Genomic DNA, 18,613 nt, shown 5'->3' on the forward strand with positions numbered 1-18,613 from the left:
AATTACTTCACTAATGAAAAACATGTTAATTTTCTATATCAGACACAAGTCTGAATAACTGAAGCTGCCAGCAATGCATCTGCTACTGCATGTTCTCTACAAAAGGAAGGAAAAAAGAATTTGTGGGTCAGTGCTGTGCTCACTCCAAAGAAATTTCAGGTGCCTATGGAATAGGCATTACCTTGGCAGAGCTTATTTTCATTGCCAGCCTATAAAATACACCATGTCCATGTGTGTGCTTGGACATATGTATGTTTCAGCACACTCCTTGCTGCATCTTGCAGGAACTTTGCCTTTGGTGGCCCTGCATGAACACAGGCACCAAGCCTGCAGGAGGGGTGCAAGACCAGGACTGCTCTGTTACTGCTGCCAGGTTGTTCAGTCAATTAACTATTTTTCTTATGCTTGACAGAGCAAGTGGATATGATTACCCTGTACCCTTTATTCAACCATGATGAACAGAAAAAGTTGTATCGCTCATATATCATCTTCCAGATTTCTCTGAGACCAGAACTGGAGAGATACCAGTCTAGATGCCCTGGAATTCCTCATAGGATTTGTTTTCGACGGTTCGCATCTTGTTACAGTACCTGGCTAGTCTGCGGACTGGACGGGTCGTAAGAAGGTACATAATTCTTCAGAGTATCCTGAGGATTCAGGTGGGGAGGATATCTGATCGTTGGATGAGAGAAGTAGCTAGATGGGGCAGGAGGGAGAATAGCTTGTGCTGGAAATGGCAATGGTGAAGGTGGAGGTGGAGTTCTAGTTGAGATGACTGGAGAAGATAAAATAAAATTAAAATTACTTCGTATCTTGTTTCTTCTAAAATTCTTCACCTCTGTGTCACAGCAAGAAAAATAAAAAGTCAGTTATAAATCAATACACTGCACTCTTGCTTTATGGTATTTTTATAAAAAATCTTACAGTTCCTCCCCTCATATCCTCCCAGGAAATGGAAAGTGCAACTGTTTTAAATACTGTATCTTGGTTTGGGTTTATGAGTTATGCCATCATATTTTTTCCATTTTTTTTTTCTTTAAATAGTTATGGTTCTTCAGCATAAAAGGCATTTCAATTACACAGTTTTATCATCTGGAGCCCAAATAAAGAAATCAAATACTTGCTTAATATATAAACCCCACACTTTTATTCAAAGCACTCCAACACTGAGGAAAGCAACCAAGCCCCAAGAAACAGTGATTCCTCACTGTATTGCACTCTATCAGCCTCATCTGAGGACAGGGGAAAATATCTAATTAGCAATATTGCTACGAATATTTGCTGACCTTTACGAAAAACCTAATGAACATCCAACTTCAGATCCTGGAAACCAATCCATTTAATAAAATTATCTCTGACAAACAAAAAAGTATCTACACTTTTTTTTTCTTTGTATTCTCTTTCTTTCCATCCCCTACAAACATATACTTCTCCAGCTATAAAGTTTGTGCAGTGTCTAAACAACTGGCATTGTTTTCATAGTGAAAGGAATGTACAGCACATCTTTCTGCCGCCCAGTTGTTGGTCTAGAAGTGAACTGCACAAGAATGCAGTTTCCACCCTTACTACACATCAAGAGAGCATCTACTTGGTGTATTAAAAAAGAGCTACTAAGTTCAGCAGAAGTGGAGAAAAGACAAGATTTTTTCATTTTCATCAGTGGAAAAGTGCAAAACTGAGTCTGTATAAGCATGGTTTTTTATAAACCGTTCATGGTTCTCTATTGTATCAACACAAGGTGCTTTTCTGGACCACCTTTCACATCTCTGGTTTTTTCAGCTTAATTTTTAAAGCTGAAATAGCTGTTTTTTGGGCGCTGCTCACTGACATAATAGAACAGCCTACAAAAATAAAAATAAGTTTACTATCAAGTAAATAGCTCACCTGCAAATTAGGTTATGACTCAAGTATGTATATTTGAAAATTATACTCTAAAGTAAATATAAAGATATACACACAAGTATAGGATCAAAAATAATTTCTTCGGGGCAGACTCATTTTAAACATAGCCCCACCAAATTCAGTGTAAATATAAAATCCTATTTACTGCTCTGGCATGTCGCAGTTGTGCAAAACAAACACAAATGTGCAGAAATCTATACCTTCCATTTCCCCCATCATCCCTGACGTGCTTGAGTATTTGCTGGTGGTGGAAACCTTACAGGGACCAGAATGAGCACAGGTCCATTTTCATAAAACAAAATAAGTGGATGTTAAGGGGAAAATAGTCTTTACATGTTAATTGAATGATGGGAACTAGAAATCATGGAGAAATCGTAAAACAGAAACTTCTCAAAGCAGAACCGCATGTGAAAGAAAAGAAGAAAGTTTTCAAATCTGTTTTACTCCCCTAGTCATCCAGCTCTGCTCAAAAAATTAAACCCTATATATTCAGTTTATAAGGAGATATGATGAGATGCTGAGGAGACACTTCTGAGGACCACGTTCTCAACCGAAAAATCAGGGTCAGTCTCACCTCTAAAGTTAAACAGACCATGATGTTGCAATTTCCCTGTAGTTACTGATAAAGCCTCAAGCAACATGCATTCTGTCATATTACAAGTATACAAGTATCTCCTTCACACTTTAAGTGAAGTTTTACTGTGGACTCACTATGGATTCCAGAAAACAGGTGTTGAAAAATACTTATCAGGACCCTATGTCTAAGCATTCAAAAGATGCACTGGTATTTATTTCATTGTGTGATAGAGAACATGGTTGTGACGTCTCCTGTGTATGAAACAACTGGGAGCTATTGGTATTTATATACAACATAGTCATAACAACAAAAATAAAAAAGGGATTTAGGTGAAAGGAAGAAATACAGAGAGAGTTTTCCTCTGTCAGTTTCTTCATGCAGTATACAGTTTATTTTATTCACTGGTTAATACTAAATCCTTTTCAGTAACTTCCAGCAGTCAGATTACCTGAACAGTTTAATGAACACTCCTGCAAGGATATTTTCCATTTTTACTCTCAATCAGTGTTTTAAATGGTATTAGGTCTCTAAGAAACTCTGCAAAAATGCATCACAACCTAATTATAGGAAAGAAGAACAGGGAGGTTTTTTCTTCCTCCTCCATAACCCTCACCACTGTGTGCAACTCCTGGGATTCCTGGGTGGTGATGCTGGGGAAAAGTGCTCAGTCTTGGTGAAGAATCCTGGGGAGAAGTAGGACTAAACAAAGGCTTTTCAGGTTTCTTCATTGTAGGAGAAGACATATCTGTAACAGAAAAACAACAGAAGGGTGACATTAACATAGAAGCCTGTCTCAGGACACATCATTTTGTAGATTGAAGGTATTTCTTTTCACTGTTCGTGCATAAATATCATTTGGTGATCCAACTCCCCTATGACCAATAAACTAATTTTAAACTATTGCTTTCAAACTTGAGCATTATAATAACCCCATAACTGGTTTTCGTCCTGAAAAACAGAAACTACATTCCTTTCATACCAGACAAGTCAAACAGTGAAGAAACTTTGCTAGACACTTCTCAGCTCCCCAGAACATCACCAAATCATCTGTTCCTTCAACAGCCACTTAATTTTATTGCATTTTTTAATGGAACACCTACACTCAGGTGTGCAGGGTAACTGCCATACACATGCCAGTTTATGGTTTTCATTATTGTGTTATTTCAAAATTTATCCCTTACTCTTCCCAAAACCATAGTGAAACAATGTAACCTCCCTAAGAACAAAGGATGCTTTTAAATTCTCTATCTCATATTTTCCATATCTGAAGAAAGTCCTTCCCACTTCTTCCTTCCAGTTTCCCTATCAACAAAAACATCTCTTTAGAGCTAACTATGTGAAGATAACACACTAGCAGGGACAAATGTATGATTTCTACCATGCAAGCTCACTGATATTTCATAGAGCTGTATTCTGAATTACTGTATTCTTTCTAAAAGTTTAAATTAATTAAACAACATTTGTTGAACTTTGCACCAAATTGTTTTAAAGTTAATTACAATATTTTTATAGGACACACATCAATACTGCATTTGGGTTCCATTTCAAATCAATGGTACTAACTCATGTTTAAAGAAAACATAAGTTCTTAAGTACTTTACTGGACAGGAGCCACTTTGCAGCTGATTTTCCTACACGGACCATGTTAGCTTTAAACGGATTTTTGATAATTTTAATATCGTACACTGGTACACTGTATTTTACTATTCTGGGACACATGTAATCACCTCAGAAGTCATAGACAGGCCTGCAAAATGTGAAGGTCTTATTGAAACCAAATTGGAGCAATACTTTCTGAACTGGATAAACATTAAGAGTGGGTTTTCACCCCGAAAATAATACTTAGAGCAGGACCCATGAAACTGAGGCTCCACTTCTCTGCTCTGTCCCATCCTGCTGCCAAGCCCTGTATAGACACTAGCACCAGACCCTGAGCAGACTCTGGCTGTAAACCTCCATCAATCCCCCTGCAACTCCTGCAGTCCTCTTTGGCCCTGACAACTAAGTCTCGTGATTGCCTGGATACCCTGCAAAGTTCACATCTTCAAGAATGCTGTTGCAAAACGATTCAGTTCAGCAAAACCTTCAGTAAGAATAAAGAACTGCTTACAACAGAGCAATTCAGCAATCATTCTGTTTTAACAGATGTCGAAGGTTGTTGTTATGATTTTATTATACTGATCAGTTGCAATCCAATGTTCTCAAAAACACTGAGTGCTGACAGAAGCAGCTCCAGTTGTCTTTAAAAATTTGGTAAATCAGTTTGGTTGAGGAAGAAAATGGAGGAATATTTTTAATAGCTCAGCAGGCAAAAAAAGAAAAACTTGCCAAATGCTTACAGCTTTGTTGAATATATTCTGCTAAGCCAAGAAATAATTTTTGAATTGCAACACTGAATTTTCTTAAGTTGAGCTTTGCACAGGTAAACCATGATAGGAATAATCCTGAAATGATTTTCAAACATTTCACTATGTTTTACTTTCTGCTGAAATGATAGCCCTAGCTTCTTCATATTAGGCTCTAGACCCATCAGGGCAAGAAAATTCCCACACTTTCCCAACAGATATGAAGTGTTATAAAAGTCCAGGACAAAATTAACTGGCTATTGTCTTTGTATTGTGGTTCTGTGCATGCATAATCTGTCTCTGCAGAAATGCTGCAATATTATAATCTGAGAAAAAAGATGAGTGTCTAATAGCTTACAAACACCATCTCTGACTACAACACTGTGGCCATCAGAAATTGTCACAGAAATTGTCACAGAAATTATCAGTGACCAAATATTTTGGTGACTCCACCACATACAGTCTATTGCAAAAGAGAGAATGTACAAACAGTCTACTTCAAATTAAAACTACCACACTTAAGTATCCCTAATGGGGAAAAAAACCCCAACAAATCAAACCAAACAACCATGGACTGGAACTGGAAAATCTTTTCCTTTTGTAAAGCTCATATTCAACAAAAGAACATATGAAAGAAAGAGCTGCTTATCTCCTGAAGGTCTACATATGTCAGCAGCTCTGATCTCTGGAATTCAACAGAGATTTAGTTTGGTTGGGAACTGTTACTTCATTCAACACACAAAAGTTGTGTTTTTCAAAACCAAAATATTGTAAATGCTCAAAAGAAGTATGCTTTATGAAGTGAAATCTAATCATAAAACCCATTAACCTCTCAGTGGCATCACTGATTTGAGAAGAATACACTGAAAAGTTGATCCGTACCTATGATAATCCTAGCATTCACTTAAAAAATGTGTAATTCCTGCCCCTACTTTATAGAAATAAGAACTGTAGCTAGCACAAAGAAAACAAAGAATAAATTACAAATCAAACTTAGTGAACTTCTCAGCTAACTCCCTTCTCATCATGGTAATGTGAGCCTGGAAAATAAAACTCAGTACTTCCATAAAAATATTTGTTACCCATCAAAACAGCAGCTTGTATGCTTGCTCAGCACACCACCATGGGATACCTTCAGAAGCCTTGTTATATATTGCAAAGGCAACTGCAAAGAATAACTGCTGAAGTGCAGGCAGCAGCTTCTTTTTAAACCAATGCCCTTTGCACTGAGAAGTAATTCAGATAGTCTTTTTCCTCCACAACAGTCACAGCTCTCCCCACGTGTCTGGTCATCGTGATGGAGCATTCCTGCTCCTGCCCCTGCCAAGTAATACATAAAGCCAACAGGAAAGACAGAATAACTGTTTGGATAGGCTAGGAAGAAAGGCTGCAGCCATCTCCTTCTTGACCAAGAGAGGAAGTTTCAATATTTAAGAGGAAAACACGCGAGATATGTTTCTTTGGAGAGTTGCCAGTTACAAAAACAAAAAAGGAAAAAAAAATTAAAAATGCAAAGCAGTTTTTCAATGCTTTTAATTTTGTATAAGAAACAGTACCTTTGAATACAGCACTTTAAATCACAAAATCACAGAATATGTCCAGTTGGAAGGGATGCACTATCCCCAAGAGTCACACCAAGAATCCTTAAACAACGGTTGAGTTACAGTGACAGTGAGGCTTCATATGATTTTACTAGTAGTTTCTATATAATAGAAAACACATACTTTTCTCATTTTAAAACACATCTTATTTTTTCCACATTATGTAATAAAGTTTAATAGCTACAGAGAACTTAGTTATATACTGATAATTACATAATGAATGACATAGTTAAAAAAAAAAGCCATTTGCCCTTATGACCATGTTAAGGTTTCAGGAATGGGATTCCAATCCTTACTACTTTGAGAATTAAAAAAAAAACAGACTTTTGGAAAAAAAATGTTAAATACAGATGAAAAGAAGAAAGAGGCCAAAAGCACTCGGACAAAGTTATTGAAAGGTCGACACTAATCAGATTCCTTGTCCCCTCCTGCCTAGAATTTTCTTCAAATGTGAAATTCTCAGTGCTGTTCCAAATCACTATTGCCTGAATTCTTATATTACTTTGGAGATACAGCATGCATGCACCCAAATGGGTGGTATGTTATACATTTTAAAGCACCACATCAAAGTAAAAAGAGCTTAGGCAAATAAAAATAGTTAAATCATCTCATCTCCCAACAAGGTAAATCTGCCTATATAGGAAGGCAGAAGAGCTACTGTGAAGCATAGCATATGTAGCCTGTTCATCAGCAGCTTGCACAAATGGTGCTCCAGATGTATAGCTGTTCAAGACAGCCCAAGGCAACAATTTTGATCAATTCTAATGTGATAAAATGCTGCGGGGAAAGTGCAGAAATGTGTTTACATCAGCCTTTAATTAAACTGTTGTTCATTTCCAAAGAACCTTAGGAAACACTAATGAGACATGAGTTTTGGCAATTTCCGCATCAGAGCAAAGACCCTCTTCCTCAGTCTGAAGCAGCGTGCCATCCAGGCAATTCCTGGATGAATGTCACCTTGGCACACCACTTGGCAAGGCCACCTATTAGAAAAGGTCAGCTGGAATCGAGCAGTGATCCGGAGCAAGTTTAAACATCCACCTGCCCGTTTCTGGACAGATGACCTGCTTTCTAGCTCACCACCACAACATAGCAGCTTTGCTTTTTTTGCTGATGACACATGCCCATGAGCAGAGTTAGAAGAATCGATAAAGAAATATTAACTATCTTTTAATCCAGTTAATTCTTGAACTCTTCTTATTAATATATTTTCTACTGTTTAGTTTCACAAGTCTTTCTTTACAAGAAAGACTTGCAAACAACAATCTGTAAAGATTTATTTTACAGCTTATTAGTGTAGTATCATCTCCAGAGGAAACAAAATAAAACCATGTCCAATTTTATGTATTACCACAGCAAAAGAGGAAAACTATGCAGTCTATAGCATCTCTGTCAAGCTATAAGAGGCATCTTTTCATGCTACAGTTTTAGATTAACTGATCCTTTCCCAGAGGCAGTAATTAGGATAATTTCTGGTGTCAGGACACACTACATGCATCACATCCAGCTGGGCCTCACTCTCCAGGCCTTCATCACATCTGGTAGGTATGTACGAAGCACATGTGAAAACTTGGGTAAAATTTTAAATTCACATTGTATAGCTGTATGATGATGAAGAATCATAACAATTCCCATGGTGCTCAGAAGAATCTGTTTTGCTTTACACTTGTGCATGTGAAGAAGGAGCACAGACACTGAGTAGAGAGAGCCAACATCACCAATTTTCAAATAAACTCAATCTGATTTCCTTTAGCACTGTAAGCATTATGTATTTCTCAGCTGTGGGTCTTAATAAAGCACCTAACAATGAATACTGACAGCTGAGTGACTTTAAAGCACAACCATCTCTCACTTATTGGAAAAAGGCTTTGTTATATCTGTCCTAAAGACTTTGCACCAGGGCTGAATGGAAAGTAAAAATCCTGCAAATTAAAACATTTAAATTCATTTATCTTTTCAACAAAAAGAAAAGAAGTGGGGACATATTTTTGTGAATAAATAGAAAAGAAAATCAGATGTGCCTGAAAAGCTGGGTGTCCGAGATACTTGACATCTATAGCAGAGAACAACTGGCAAGAGTTCCTATTCTGTATCAGACAGAGATTATTCTTTGCAACTAGCTCTTCCCTTTAAGAAATCTGTATCAATGACTTGTTGGTGTCTCATTGCCCTTCACTCTAAGTTTTATTTTGGACTAGAAAGAAGCCCTCTTAAAAATTTATTTATTTATTTACATTAAAAAATCAGTTCTGGTAAATTATGTTTTCCTGTATGAAAAAATCAACAAAATAAAACAAAAGCAACAAAAATTCACAATCAATTCTCTTCCATTACTTTCTGAGATATGTTTAGAAATACTCAGGGTGAAGGCCTTTGTAGTCACTTTTGAGAGAGACAGTGGGGTCTTACACGAAGATGCATGAGCAGCTAAAAGTGTTCTGAAGTTTAGGAGCAGCCTGTGTTAAGGTTTGGAGAAAGCTGCTCACTTCACATTTAAAAAACTGATCTCCATTTTATTTTTGCTCCTATATCAAGTGTGGAAAATCATTTTACATATGAAAATTTTACACTAGATCAGAATATTTCAGTGTACAGAGATTTGATAACCTCCCATCTTCAAATCAGCCTACTTAGTGCCAATGTTATTTTCACAGGCATACCTCCTTTATTACACAATCCAGTCTACCAGACCGTGACACCTGCTTTCCCATCAGGAACCATGCCCAAGGCTAATTAAACACTCAGTCATGCTATTCTGCCATTTCAGAACAGATAAGCCACTTCAATCTATTATCTTTTGTGATTTGTATTGAAAAACCTAGGAAGAGGAGCTAGACTAGAATTTCTACCAATACATTTTCAGTATTGTAAGCTGTCAAGTAAAACAATAAAACAATATTTCAATTCAGAAAAGCTACAGCAAAATGACTAAATTACTTGCAATACCAACTGAATTATGTCTTTGTTCATTAGTCTTCCAATAAATTGCACTATTTTATTTTGTATTGCTCAGTATTAATATACATAAGAGAAGTGATACAAGAACTTCCAGACAAACGAAACTCAAAAGCTGAAAATCCTTTAAATGGTGCAGACACGTCATTCTTCTCATCCTTACCCACATGAACTTGCAGAATACTCTACTCCATTACTGACTGCCACATTCTGTGGGCTGTGTTGACCTCAATGACTTTCTTTTCCTCAACAGAAAGGGGTTTGGAAAACAGACAGCATATTTGGGAAGGGGGAGGATAGGGAGGTGTGCTGGAAACCCAGATGAACCTATCTAGAAACAAATGTAGGATGCTTTTTGTTGGTGTTCGTGACTAACTGTATAAAGTTGGACAACTGAAATACTTCATTGCATTACTGATTATCCTACATTTTATGGACACAGAGCAAAACAACTCAGTATAGCTCCTGTTAAAATTATACGCACAAGCTTTTTGAAAGTATAATTCTAGTGCATGGTCATTTAAGTTAGGGTAATTCATATATGTTTCCTAAAATTACCTTTTGAAAATTTTTTCACTTTTAACAAAAGGCTTTTTATAAAACAAGGCATGAGGAAAGCTAGGATGGTCAGATTAAAGCATAAATATTGAATACGTGTGCATCAAAACCATCCATATCCCAAAGTAATTTCAAAAAACATTCAACAGTAGGGCAGGACATACAGACCTAATCCCATAACAGCTGTTTGACTGCATCATAAGACATGTAAGTAATTACCTACCATAGTGAAGAGATTATTCCTATTTAAATTTGTATGTATTCCCACTAAGATTAGGCTGAAACTATGGCATGCTGTTCTGCAAGAACTTTGGGCAGAAATTCTTAGTTCCCATTCTTCAAACCCATCTTGCCACTCCTCACCAGAAAGCAACAGTAAACCTCCTAGGTAAGGTTCATAATCACCTCAACTGTGATCTGCTGGCATAAAGCTGCCCAGCCTTCCTCACCTATCCTCACCCTCAGCTCACACCAGAAACATGGTCCACCTGTGTGAGCCCCAAGATGCTGGTGTCACCACAGAGACCATGGGGATCTGGGGTGTTGCTGCTGGAAAAAAGTGAGAATGTCTCCACCACCTCCACAGAGACCCACAGGGAGCGGCTGCAGAGTGCCAGACTACACCTCTGCAGCTTCTCCTGTCTCAGGTCTTACTACAACTTCAGATTGAGTTTATCCAACCACCTCTGTACCAACACAGCCATCAGATGCCATATGAGAAGTACTCAGGAGTAACAGAGAGCTCAGTGGGGTTGCCACCTGTTAAACATGGAGCACCCACTGCAAGTAATGAGGCTGATTTTGGAAATAGAGGTAAAAGGCATAAGACCAAAAATACAGCATTCCTGTAACGAATATATATACCATCACTAACAAAGCTACATGAGGCTCCAAGAAATCTGCACTGCCATAAAAACCTTTAAGCAGTTACAGTGTACTTAAGGTACTTGACTACTTTTTTATTTAACTTTACACTTCAGAAACAGACTGGGCCATTTCATCATCTATGAAGCAATATTGAGAGATTTGATTCCAGCAGATAGCTGTGACAGAAGAGCACTCTGGGAGACTGAGAAAATCTTATTAAAAAACCAAACAAATTATAAAGACTTTGGAGTACATTTCAGTCATTTATTAAATTATCCTACAGAAAGTCATCCAGACTTCAAGGAAAATGTACAGCTATAACATCTCATTAATGCTGAGACTCCAAAGACCTTGGCTAGAAAATAAAATCAACACTGTAACCATAACTGCAAAAGTCAGAAAAGTATTCCCAGTTTCTAATGCAATAGGATTAAAGGGGAATTTGAGATAAAATCATGTAAAGGAATGGTCTTGAATGGAGAGAAGATCATTAACTCATTTAAATATACTGCTTTGATCAAGTTTGATACAGGTTGCATGAAAGCAGTAAAAAAGAGGACCTTTTCAAATATATCTATACAGCACAGAAACAAAGAATTTATGAATGAAGACAAAAAAGGAGAGGTGTCCAAAAGAGTTTCAATATGTGGGCTAAATTACTTTTTTTCATCTCATGTATGTCATGTAACAAAAAAAATTCAGTGATTCAGGAGGTACTAGATACCTATTCTTTTCATAAGTGAAGATATTCTGCACCACATCAGTTAAATCATACAGGATAATACACACCCTACAAGGTCTACTGCAAGTTTATCGGTTTCAAAAATATGAATGAAATCTCTTATTCAGCAACATTGGAACAGGAAAATGACACATCATAGTTCCTGGGCCAAATCTTGCATTAATACATGCGTTTTATCACTAATTTCAATTAAAGACATCTAGAGTCACCATCAAGGCAACATGATGTTTCCACAGTATAAAGTTCATTGCAGAACAAGTGCTATGCATACAAGAAAAATATGCTTTTGCACTTACATCTTTCACTGGTCTGTATGGGGGATCTTGAGTGTATTTCACTCACTAATCATGCATCGAAAACATTAATTAATATGCCTTTCCACAATATATTTGTCAGAACAAAAGACAAAGAACCTGTAATGAGATTTTTTTACAGTGACTTTATTGAGCAAATAAAAGCCATTTCCAGGAATGCAAAAAAAAGCAAACTTTTTTTGTATGTTTCCCACTGTATCTCCTACTCCTGTGTTTGTCTTTCTCTTTATTTCCAAATATTTCTTTACTCCTCATTCATTCAAAAACTGAAGTTTTCATGGGCTGAAAGTCAGGTCGCTGCTCTGCCCAGAATAAAAAATTCCTCATCTGCTTCTCTGAATATTTGAAGATATTAATGAACAGGTTGCAAATTGGTCTAAACCTATTCTAAACACAGAAAAAAAGTATAATCTCTGTTGCTTTACTTTTTGGAGAGAGTGTAAACTCAACATAATTCCACTCAGTAATGGAGGATGTAAATTTTCTTGATGTACAAACACCTTCACTCATTTTGAGATAACATTTTGGCTATCCTGTTCATGCATTATTATTTTCTTTTTCTCTGTATTTTTATTAAATAAGCATTTGAAAGTGCCTTCATCTATTTTTCTATACTTAGTGCCTTTCAAACTTTAAGATAAGAATAAGAAAGCACTTTTCATCTTCATGAAAATAATATTTTACTTATTTTATGTACCAGCTTTTCTTGCCGAATTGCCCCTATGGAAACAAAAAGTAAAGCAATTCCCTATTGGTTTGAAATTTGTTTTAACTATCGCAGCAGAAATATTGATTTTTAACAAGTAAACACAATGTTCATTCAATGAAAACTACCAATGTCTTGTTCTGCAACCAAGAAGAAAGAAAACCCAAACTGTCGCCTCCCAAGTATGACTTACTCACTAGAACTGTTTGTTACTGTGATGCCACTTTCAGCATCATAGCAGGCAACAAGCTAGGAGAAGTCATGGCTAAGAATTTTCTCTAGAAGTACACATTGAGAAGTTACTCTTGGTGGAAAGTACATCTCACTTTAAGAAAGTGCAGTTATGAAAGTTATGAAGTTATGAAAACATCAACTGGCAGCATTTGACTACTAAGTGCTAACTAGCCAAAAACACTAGTTCACTAAGTCTATACATATAAGTCTATACTAGTTAAAAACATAGAAAATTATATCTATTGAGATAGCTAGATATAAAACGTTTATACTTAAAGAGTATTTTGAAATAATAAAAAACACAAAGGCAGAAGTAAGAAGTTACTAACAAGACATAAATTGCTTTCAAACAAGCTTTGAGATACAAGGATTTTGAGAACTCGGACTGAGTCACAAACACAGAAATGTGTTTATTAGACATTCATCAAGGTAAATGTTTGCAAGATGAATTAGTCTGTTAGATGGAGTCTGTGTTTCTAAAGCATTAACCTTCAGAAACAGCACCAGGAGCTAGAAAAAATTCCAAGCCCTGTCTAACAAAAGACACCAAAAAGCTAAGGTGATCTGTTACTGTTCTCAAATCCTGGACCACATTAACAACTTCCTCTTTTAGTTCCCTCACTTCGAAAATTAGAACATCCTCCCTTGATGATTGATGAGCCAAAGGCCCAAGAACAAAAGAGCCATGGGGAAGGATCCCAGTGGAGAAGGACTGTCCTGTGGATAGGGAGAAAGCAAAAGGGGACAAGTGTCCAGAAGAGGGGTATCCAACAAAGGGGGTTGGGACCTGAGAAGTGGAGTGTTCAACAGCTGTTGGCCAAACAATCGGTGAGGGTGGTCCAGCTGTTTCAGTTTTAATGGTGTGCTGGCATCTTGGCTCTTGACTGTTGGTAGAAGTGGGTGAGGTGTAAGAGAATTAACATGATGAAGAAACTATAAAATTCACTTCACTGGATATTGATATTCAGTATTTCTAGACGACTGACTCCTATGGAAAGCCAAATGAATCAACTTTTATAACAGCATGCATAGTTGATAACCCCTGTTTTATTTATTTCTAATGTACACATTTTTGTAACACTAGAACAGTAAAACAGATCTCAAGGACAGATACTGAAATTGTCCGCAACTATGTTAATGAACTTTGTCAAGACAGCTTTCAGAAAGAAAGCCACATACGCATACACTCTGCTCCCCTCTTGTCATATTCCTGTTCCCTTAAAGAAACAGTTAAGGAAAAAGTGTCTGATTTACTTACACATTAGTAAATCAACATGTCCAACAACAGTTCTTAGCCTATTAGGTCCTAAGTACTCTTTATCAACTGCACTAGTCACTAGTTTTTTATGTATTTTTAATAACTTCCTCTTCCAAATTGTGAGGTGGATTGTGTTTTTTTTCTACCTGCATAAAATTTCTAAATTTTTAAAACAGTCAGCAATTTTACTCATGCAGAAACTCATATCTATTTCACAAAGTCTTACTACTGCAGGAACTCAAAATTTTGTTTCATATGGAACCATGTAAAGAATTGAGTAACAGCAACCTGGAAAAAAGAAGATTGGAAGAGATCTACAGCAAGTTATTTTTTAGATATAAAATATATTTTCTACTGATAGAAGTGTTAAGACATGATTCAGACATTTTTGAAGTTATTAAGACATCCAGTTGGAAGAAACTAAGCACAAGAGAGAATAAATAACTTGCACAACATCTCACAGAAGACACAGCATTTGAGCTCCTAATTGTCATGTTAGGACCCTACTTTTAAGTAATGCACCATTCTCAGAGATGACTTCACTTTCTGGGACTGTGGGATGTTTGAAGAATGGTTAATTACTTGGAAGGCTAATGGCAAAGAAAAGGTTTGGGAGAAATAGTTGCAGTTATAAACCTGCCTATTTGCTCTACCAGAAGACCTCAAATCTGTCTCAAAAAATCATGCAAATCAAGCAAGGTTTATAAGTATTTAAGACAGCAAAAATAATGGCCTGAACTACAGACTCTTCCCACAACAACTGTATGGCTGTACAGTAAAAAAAACACATTGCAATTCTGCAGTATTTTTTTAATTTGTTTTTGAAACTGTTACATATACTCTTGTGGTTGCATGTATTTTTAAAATAGTCACAAACTTTTTTGCAAGGCAATGAAGTAAACATCTGGGACAGTATCGTGGCTTCATAAGATTTTCTTTTCGTCTATAAGGATTTATAATCTGACTTAAATAAATATAAATTAAAAATTATTTTCAATTTTAATTTTGGTTAATTAGAGGAAGTTTTATACTTTTATATCAGATCAGTAACGTAATTTTTTGTCTTTAACCAAGTTTACGCTATCTCTAAACTTACTATTTTTCAAATACACTTACTTATTTCTGCCCAGAATTACATCCTCAAACAGCCAGCTCCCTGAAAATAGACTATAAAGTACAACATCTGGAAATCTTATCAAAATATTTTTGGCAGCAGTATAACAGGAAGACAGTTAACAGCAAAAGGACAAAATCTGGAGTTTTGCAACAGAAAGCAGATGCTGGTATGAGCAAGATTTTGCTGTAACTGGGGTAGATTTATTTTATTTAGTTTCACGAATGCCACGTCCTGGCTACATCACAAGTAGTCCTGTAGTCATTTTGCTACCCCTCATGATGCATGCTTGCACAGGGAACCCAAAGAAGCTATGGGGATTAGAGCAGAATCACTCGTCTCCTAATGTCTACTCACTGACTAAACTACATGGTATTTGTTTTTGAAAACAATGAAAGGTTGATCTAACTTGTTCTACCCCACTGCAAATTTTCATTTGTCCTCTTTTAATCTCAGTATATTTATGTAGTACTCATTAATTTTTCTCCTGTTTATCAAAATTGTAAGATATCCCTTACACACCTATGAAACTCTATGTTATTCCAATCTACTACAGCTAGTGTTGTTTTACTGTGTTTATTTCCAGTTCCAAACTACCACCATCATAGAATATCCTCAGCTGGAAAGGACTCACAAGGATCATCAAAGTCCAGCTCCTGGCCCCGCACAAGACAGCCCCAAGAGCCACACCATGTGCATTGTCCAAACACTTCCTAAATTCTGGCAGGCTTGGTGCTGTGACCACTTCTCTGGGGAGCCTGTTCCAGTACCCAATCACGCTCAGGGTGAAAAACCTTTTCGTAATATCTAACCTAAATCTCGTCCTGACACAACTTCATGCCATTCTCTCGGGTCCTACTGCTGGTTATCAGAGAGCAGAAATCAGTGCCATGAAGATGATATCAAGCATGTTACAAACTAGCAGCAGAACAAATATGCCAGGAGCTGCCACATACCCCTTCCCAGTGAGGCCACGCATCAAGGACAGGCATTGCAGTTACTACCTTACAGGGTTTTTGCAACAGCAGGATAACCTCAGAAAGTGATTGGAGCCAAACATAACCATTTAGGGGCAAAAGGCTTATGTTTCCCTCGAGCAATGGTTTTCACACTGGACAGTGGTATATCTGTGCGTTTGCAGGAATGGAAGAACATCTTAAGGACAGAAAAAACCAAAATTCTTTATAGTGTCTCAAAGACAATCTCTCTGCCAAGGATCCAGTAAAATTTCACTAGGTGCAGTAGTTCTGAAGACACAATATTCAGGGAAGCATGCCAACTCCAGGAAGCAAAAGTAAAATACACTGATTTAAGTCTGCCTCCTTTAATCTCTCTTCCTCATTTGGAGTTCACTGGTTTATAAAACATACAGAGTTAAAGGCTGTTTCAGTCCAGAAGTCTAGCTACCCTGTGGCACAGAAGTTAAGTAAAGGTTCATTGTAAATATATTCAAGCAGTCTGAATTTTAACATTGTTCACTACTGATAATTGTAACATGAAAAAAGATGGTAAAACTGAACAAATCCAGGGTTCATGGCATATGGTTCTTTGCAAGCAGAATGATTCAAGACCTAAAATGTAATTGAGATACTTCAGAACTATAAAGATAATTCATGAATGGCTCTGTCAGCAGGACTTGTGCTCAGATGTCAATACGGCTCTGCACTTGTCAGAAACCCCTAGAGCTCACTCAGCAGCACAAAAGGACTTAATTTCAAAACTGGAAACCAGTTTAGAGAGAAACAATGGGCTGTTTTAACAACCACAAAAATAATTTATCTAAAAAATACAAAATTTATTTGAGGTACAATCTGATCTTTCATGAAAATACTAAAATTTCCTGCCAAAACAGGTAGGAAAATATTTTGCACAAAGAGGAAGATTCTGGCTGTCAGAAGTCCTGTTTTCTGTTCCTAAATTTGGTTAGGCAAAGCCACCCTGCAAACAGCTAAAAATAAGACAATACCTGAGCCTCCATGAGAAAAAGCAAGTACAGAAGAAATTATGAAGAAAAAGACTAGTAAATATTGTGTGAGAGGAACAGCCTAATAATGAGACCACAGATCAGAGGGTAAGCAGAAGCAGATTAAAAGGAGACCAACTACAACAGAAATATGAAAATAAAAGGTAGTTAAATTATACACCAATCACATGCTACCTTGCACATGGAGATGAAGGAGAAAAATTAGCAGGAAAAAAAAGAAAGAGAAAGAAAATGGGGGGGGAAAAAAGCCTTAAAACAATATAAAAATGAGATAAAACCAAAGGGTCAGTCAGTTATTGAAGAACAGAGAGCGATGATGAACAGTGGACGTGGAAAAGAAGGGCAAACATCAGAACATCAGCAAGGGAAGCAATGTCTTTTTCTCTATTTCACTTGTACATACTGTACTGCACATTTCACAGACTCTCCAGATAGCTGCAGCACCATGGATCAGCCATAGGATCCATTAACAAACACTATTCAAATATAAGTGTTTAAATACACTTTCACACCAAAAAAGGGGAGGAAAAAGACTACAGTGGCATCTAGGTTTATAAAGCATCAAGATAACATGAGGGAAATTGTGACAATTAATTTCACTGTTTTGACAGACATAACTTTTTTCTCCACACAAACATGTTTGTTATTTTGGATAACCCAGAACACAACACTTACCAACATCCCTTAACATATGGATATAGTCTCACAGAGCTACGTGTGGGCTCTTCAGAAAGAACCTATTGGACCTATTCTGAGTCACATGGTGTGGACTAAATGCACATATAGGAGTCTGTCATGGTATAACAGAAACTGCATAATCTAGTGTTGACTAAATCATAAATGTTTTGGTTTTTACTTGAAAGCACTGTACTTAAAATTCTGCTGGGATGATCACAGCATACACAATATCAAGGACCTCACTTTCCACACATCTTTTCAAACAATAAGTCTATCGCCAGATGGAAAAATTATTACACAGTTGTTTATACAATATCCTGTTGACTGTTAGTTTTAACTACATTTACAAAAGCAGCATATATATACTCCAGACAGAAAAAAAAATATTATTCTGAAAAGCCATCATTTTATTTCAAGAATGGAAAGGCAGATGCAACAACTTGTATATCTGAATATACTTCACGATAAAATAATCCCATGTTACTCACCTTGATCTCTTTCATGCCATGTCCGACTCCCCGCAGCTGGTGAATTTGGAGAAGGATAGAAGTCTCCTGTTGGGCTTGGCTCCATATTTTCATCTATGGAGATAGTTTTGGGTCTTTTGCTGTTGAAGGATTGTGAAATTTGGCAGTGAATATGATATTCAGCTAGTAGTGGTATATAAACTGTTCGGATTTCAACAAATATTTCAATAGAGAGTAATTCAGGCTTGCAAAGGAAAAAAAAGTGGATATTAGAGCCTACATTAACTTGCACTGGTGATGTTACTTAGTAA

General features: G+C 36.7%; 1 protein-coding gene across 8 annotated transcripts in view; it reads right to left on the minus strand.

The window, feature by feature from the left end:
- NFIB (nuclear factor I B) overlaps positions 1-18,613 on the minus strand; it is a 169,412-nt gene that overhangs the window by 39,885 nt on the left and 110,914 nt on the right. For all 8 annotated transcript variants that reach the window (XM_032675129.1, XM_032675127.1, XM_032675132.1 and 5 more), the window contains exons 6-8: positions 18,324-18,442; positions 3,093-3,224; positions 591-775 (exon numbers count right to left, since the gene is read on the minus strand). In XM_032675129.1, coding sequence (XP_032531020.1) covers positions 591-775; positions 3,093-3,224; positions 18,324-18,442 — 436 coding nt within the window. The remainder of the gene's footprint in view (positions 1-590; positions 776-3,092; positions 3,225-18,323; positions 18,443-18,613) is intronic.

Source organism: Chiroxiphia lanceolata, chromosome Z (genome assembly GCF_009829145.1).
Source record: "Chiroxiphia lanceolata isolate bChiLan1 chromosome Z, bChiLan1.pri, whole genome shotgun sequence".
Classification (NCBI taxonomy): Eukaryota; Metazoa; Chordata; class Aves; order Passeriformes; family Pipridae; genus Chiroxiphia; species Chiroxiphia lanceolata.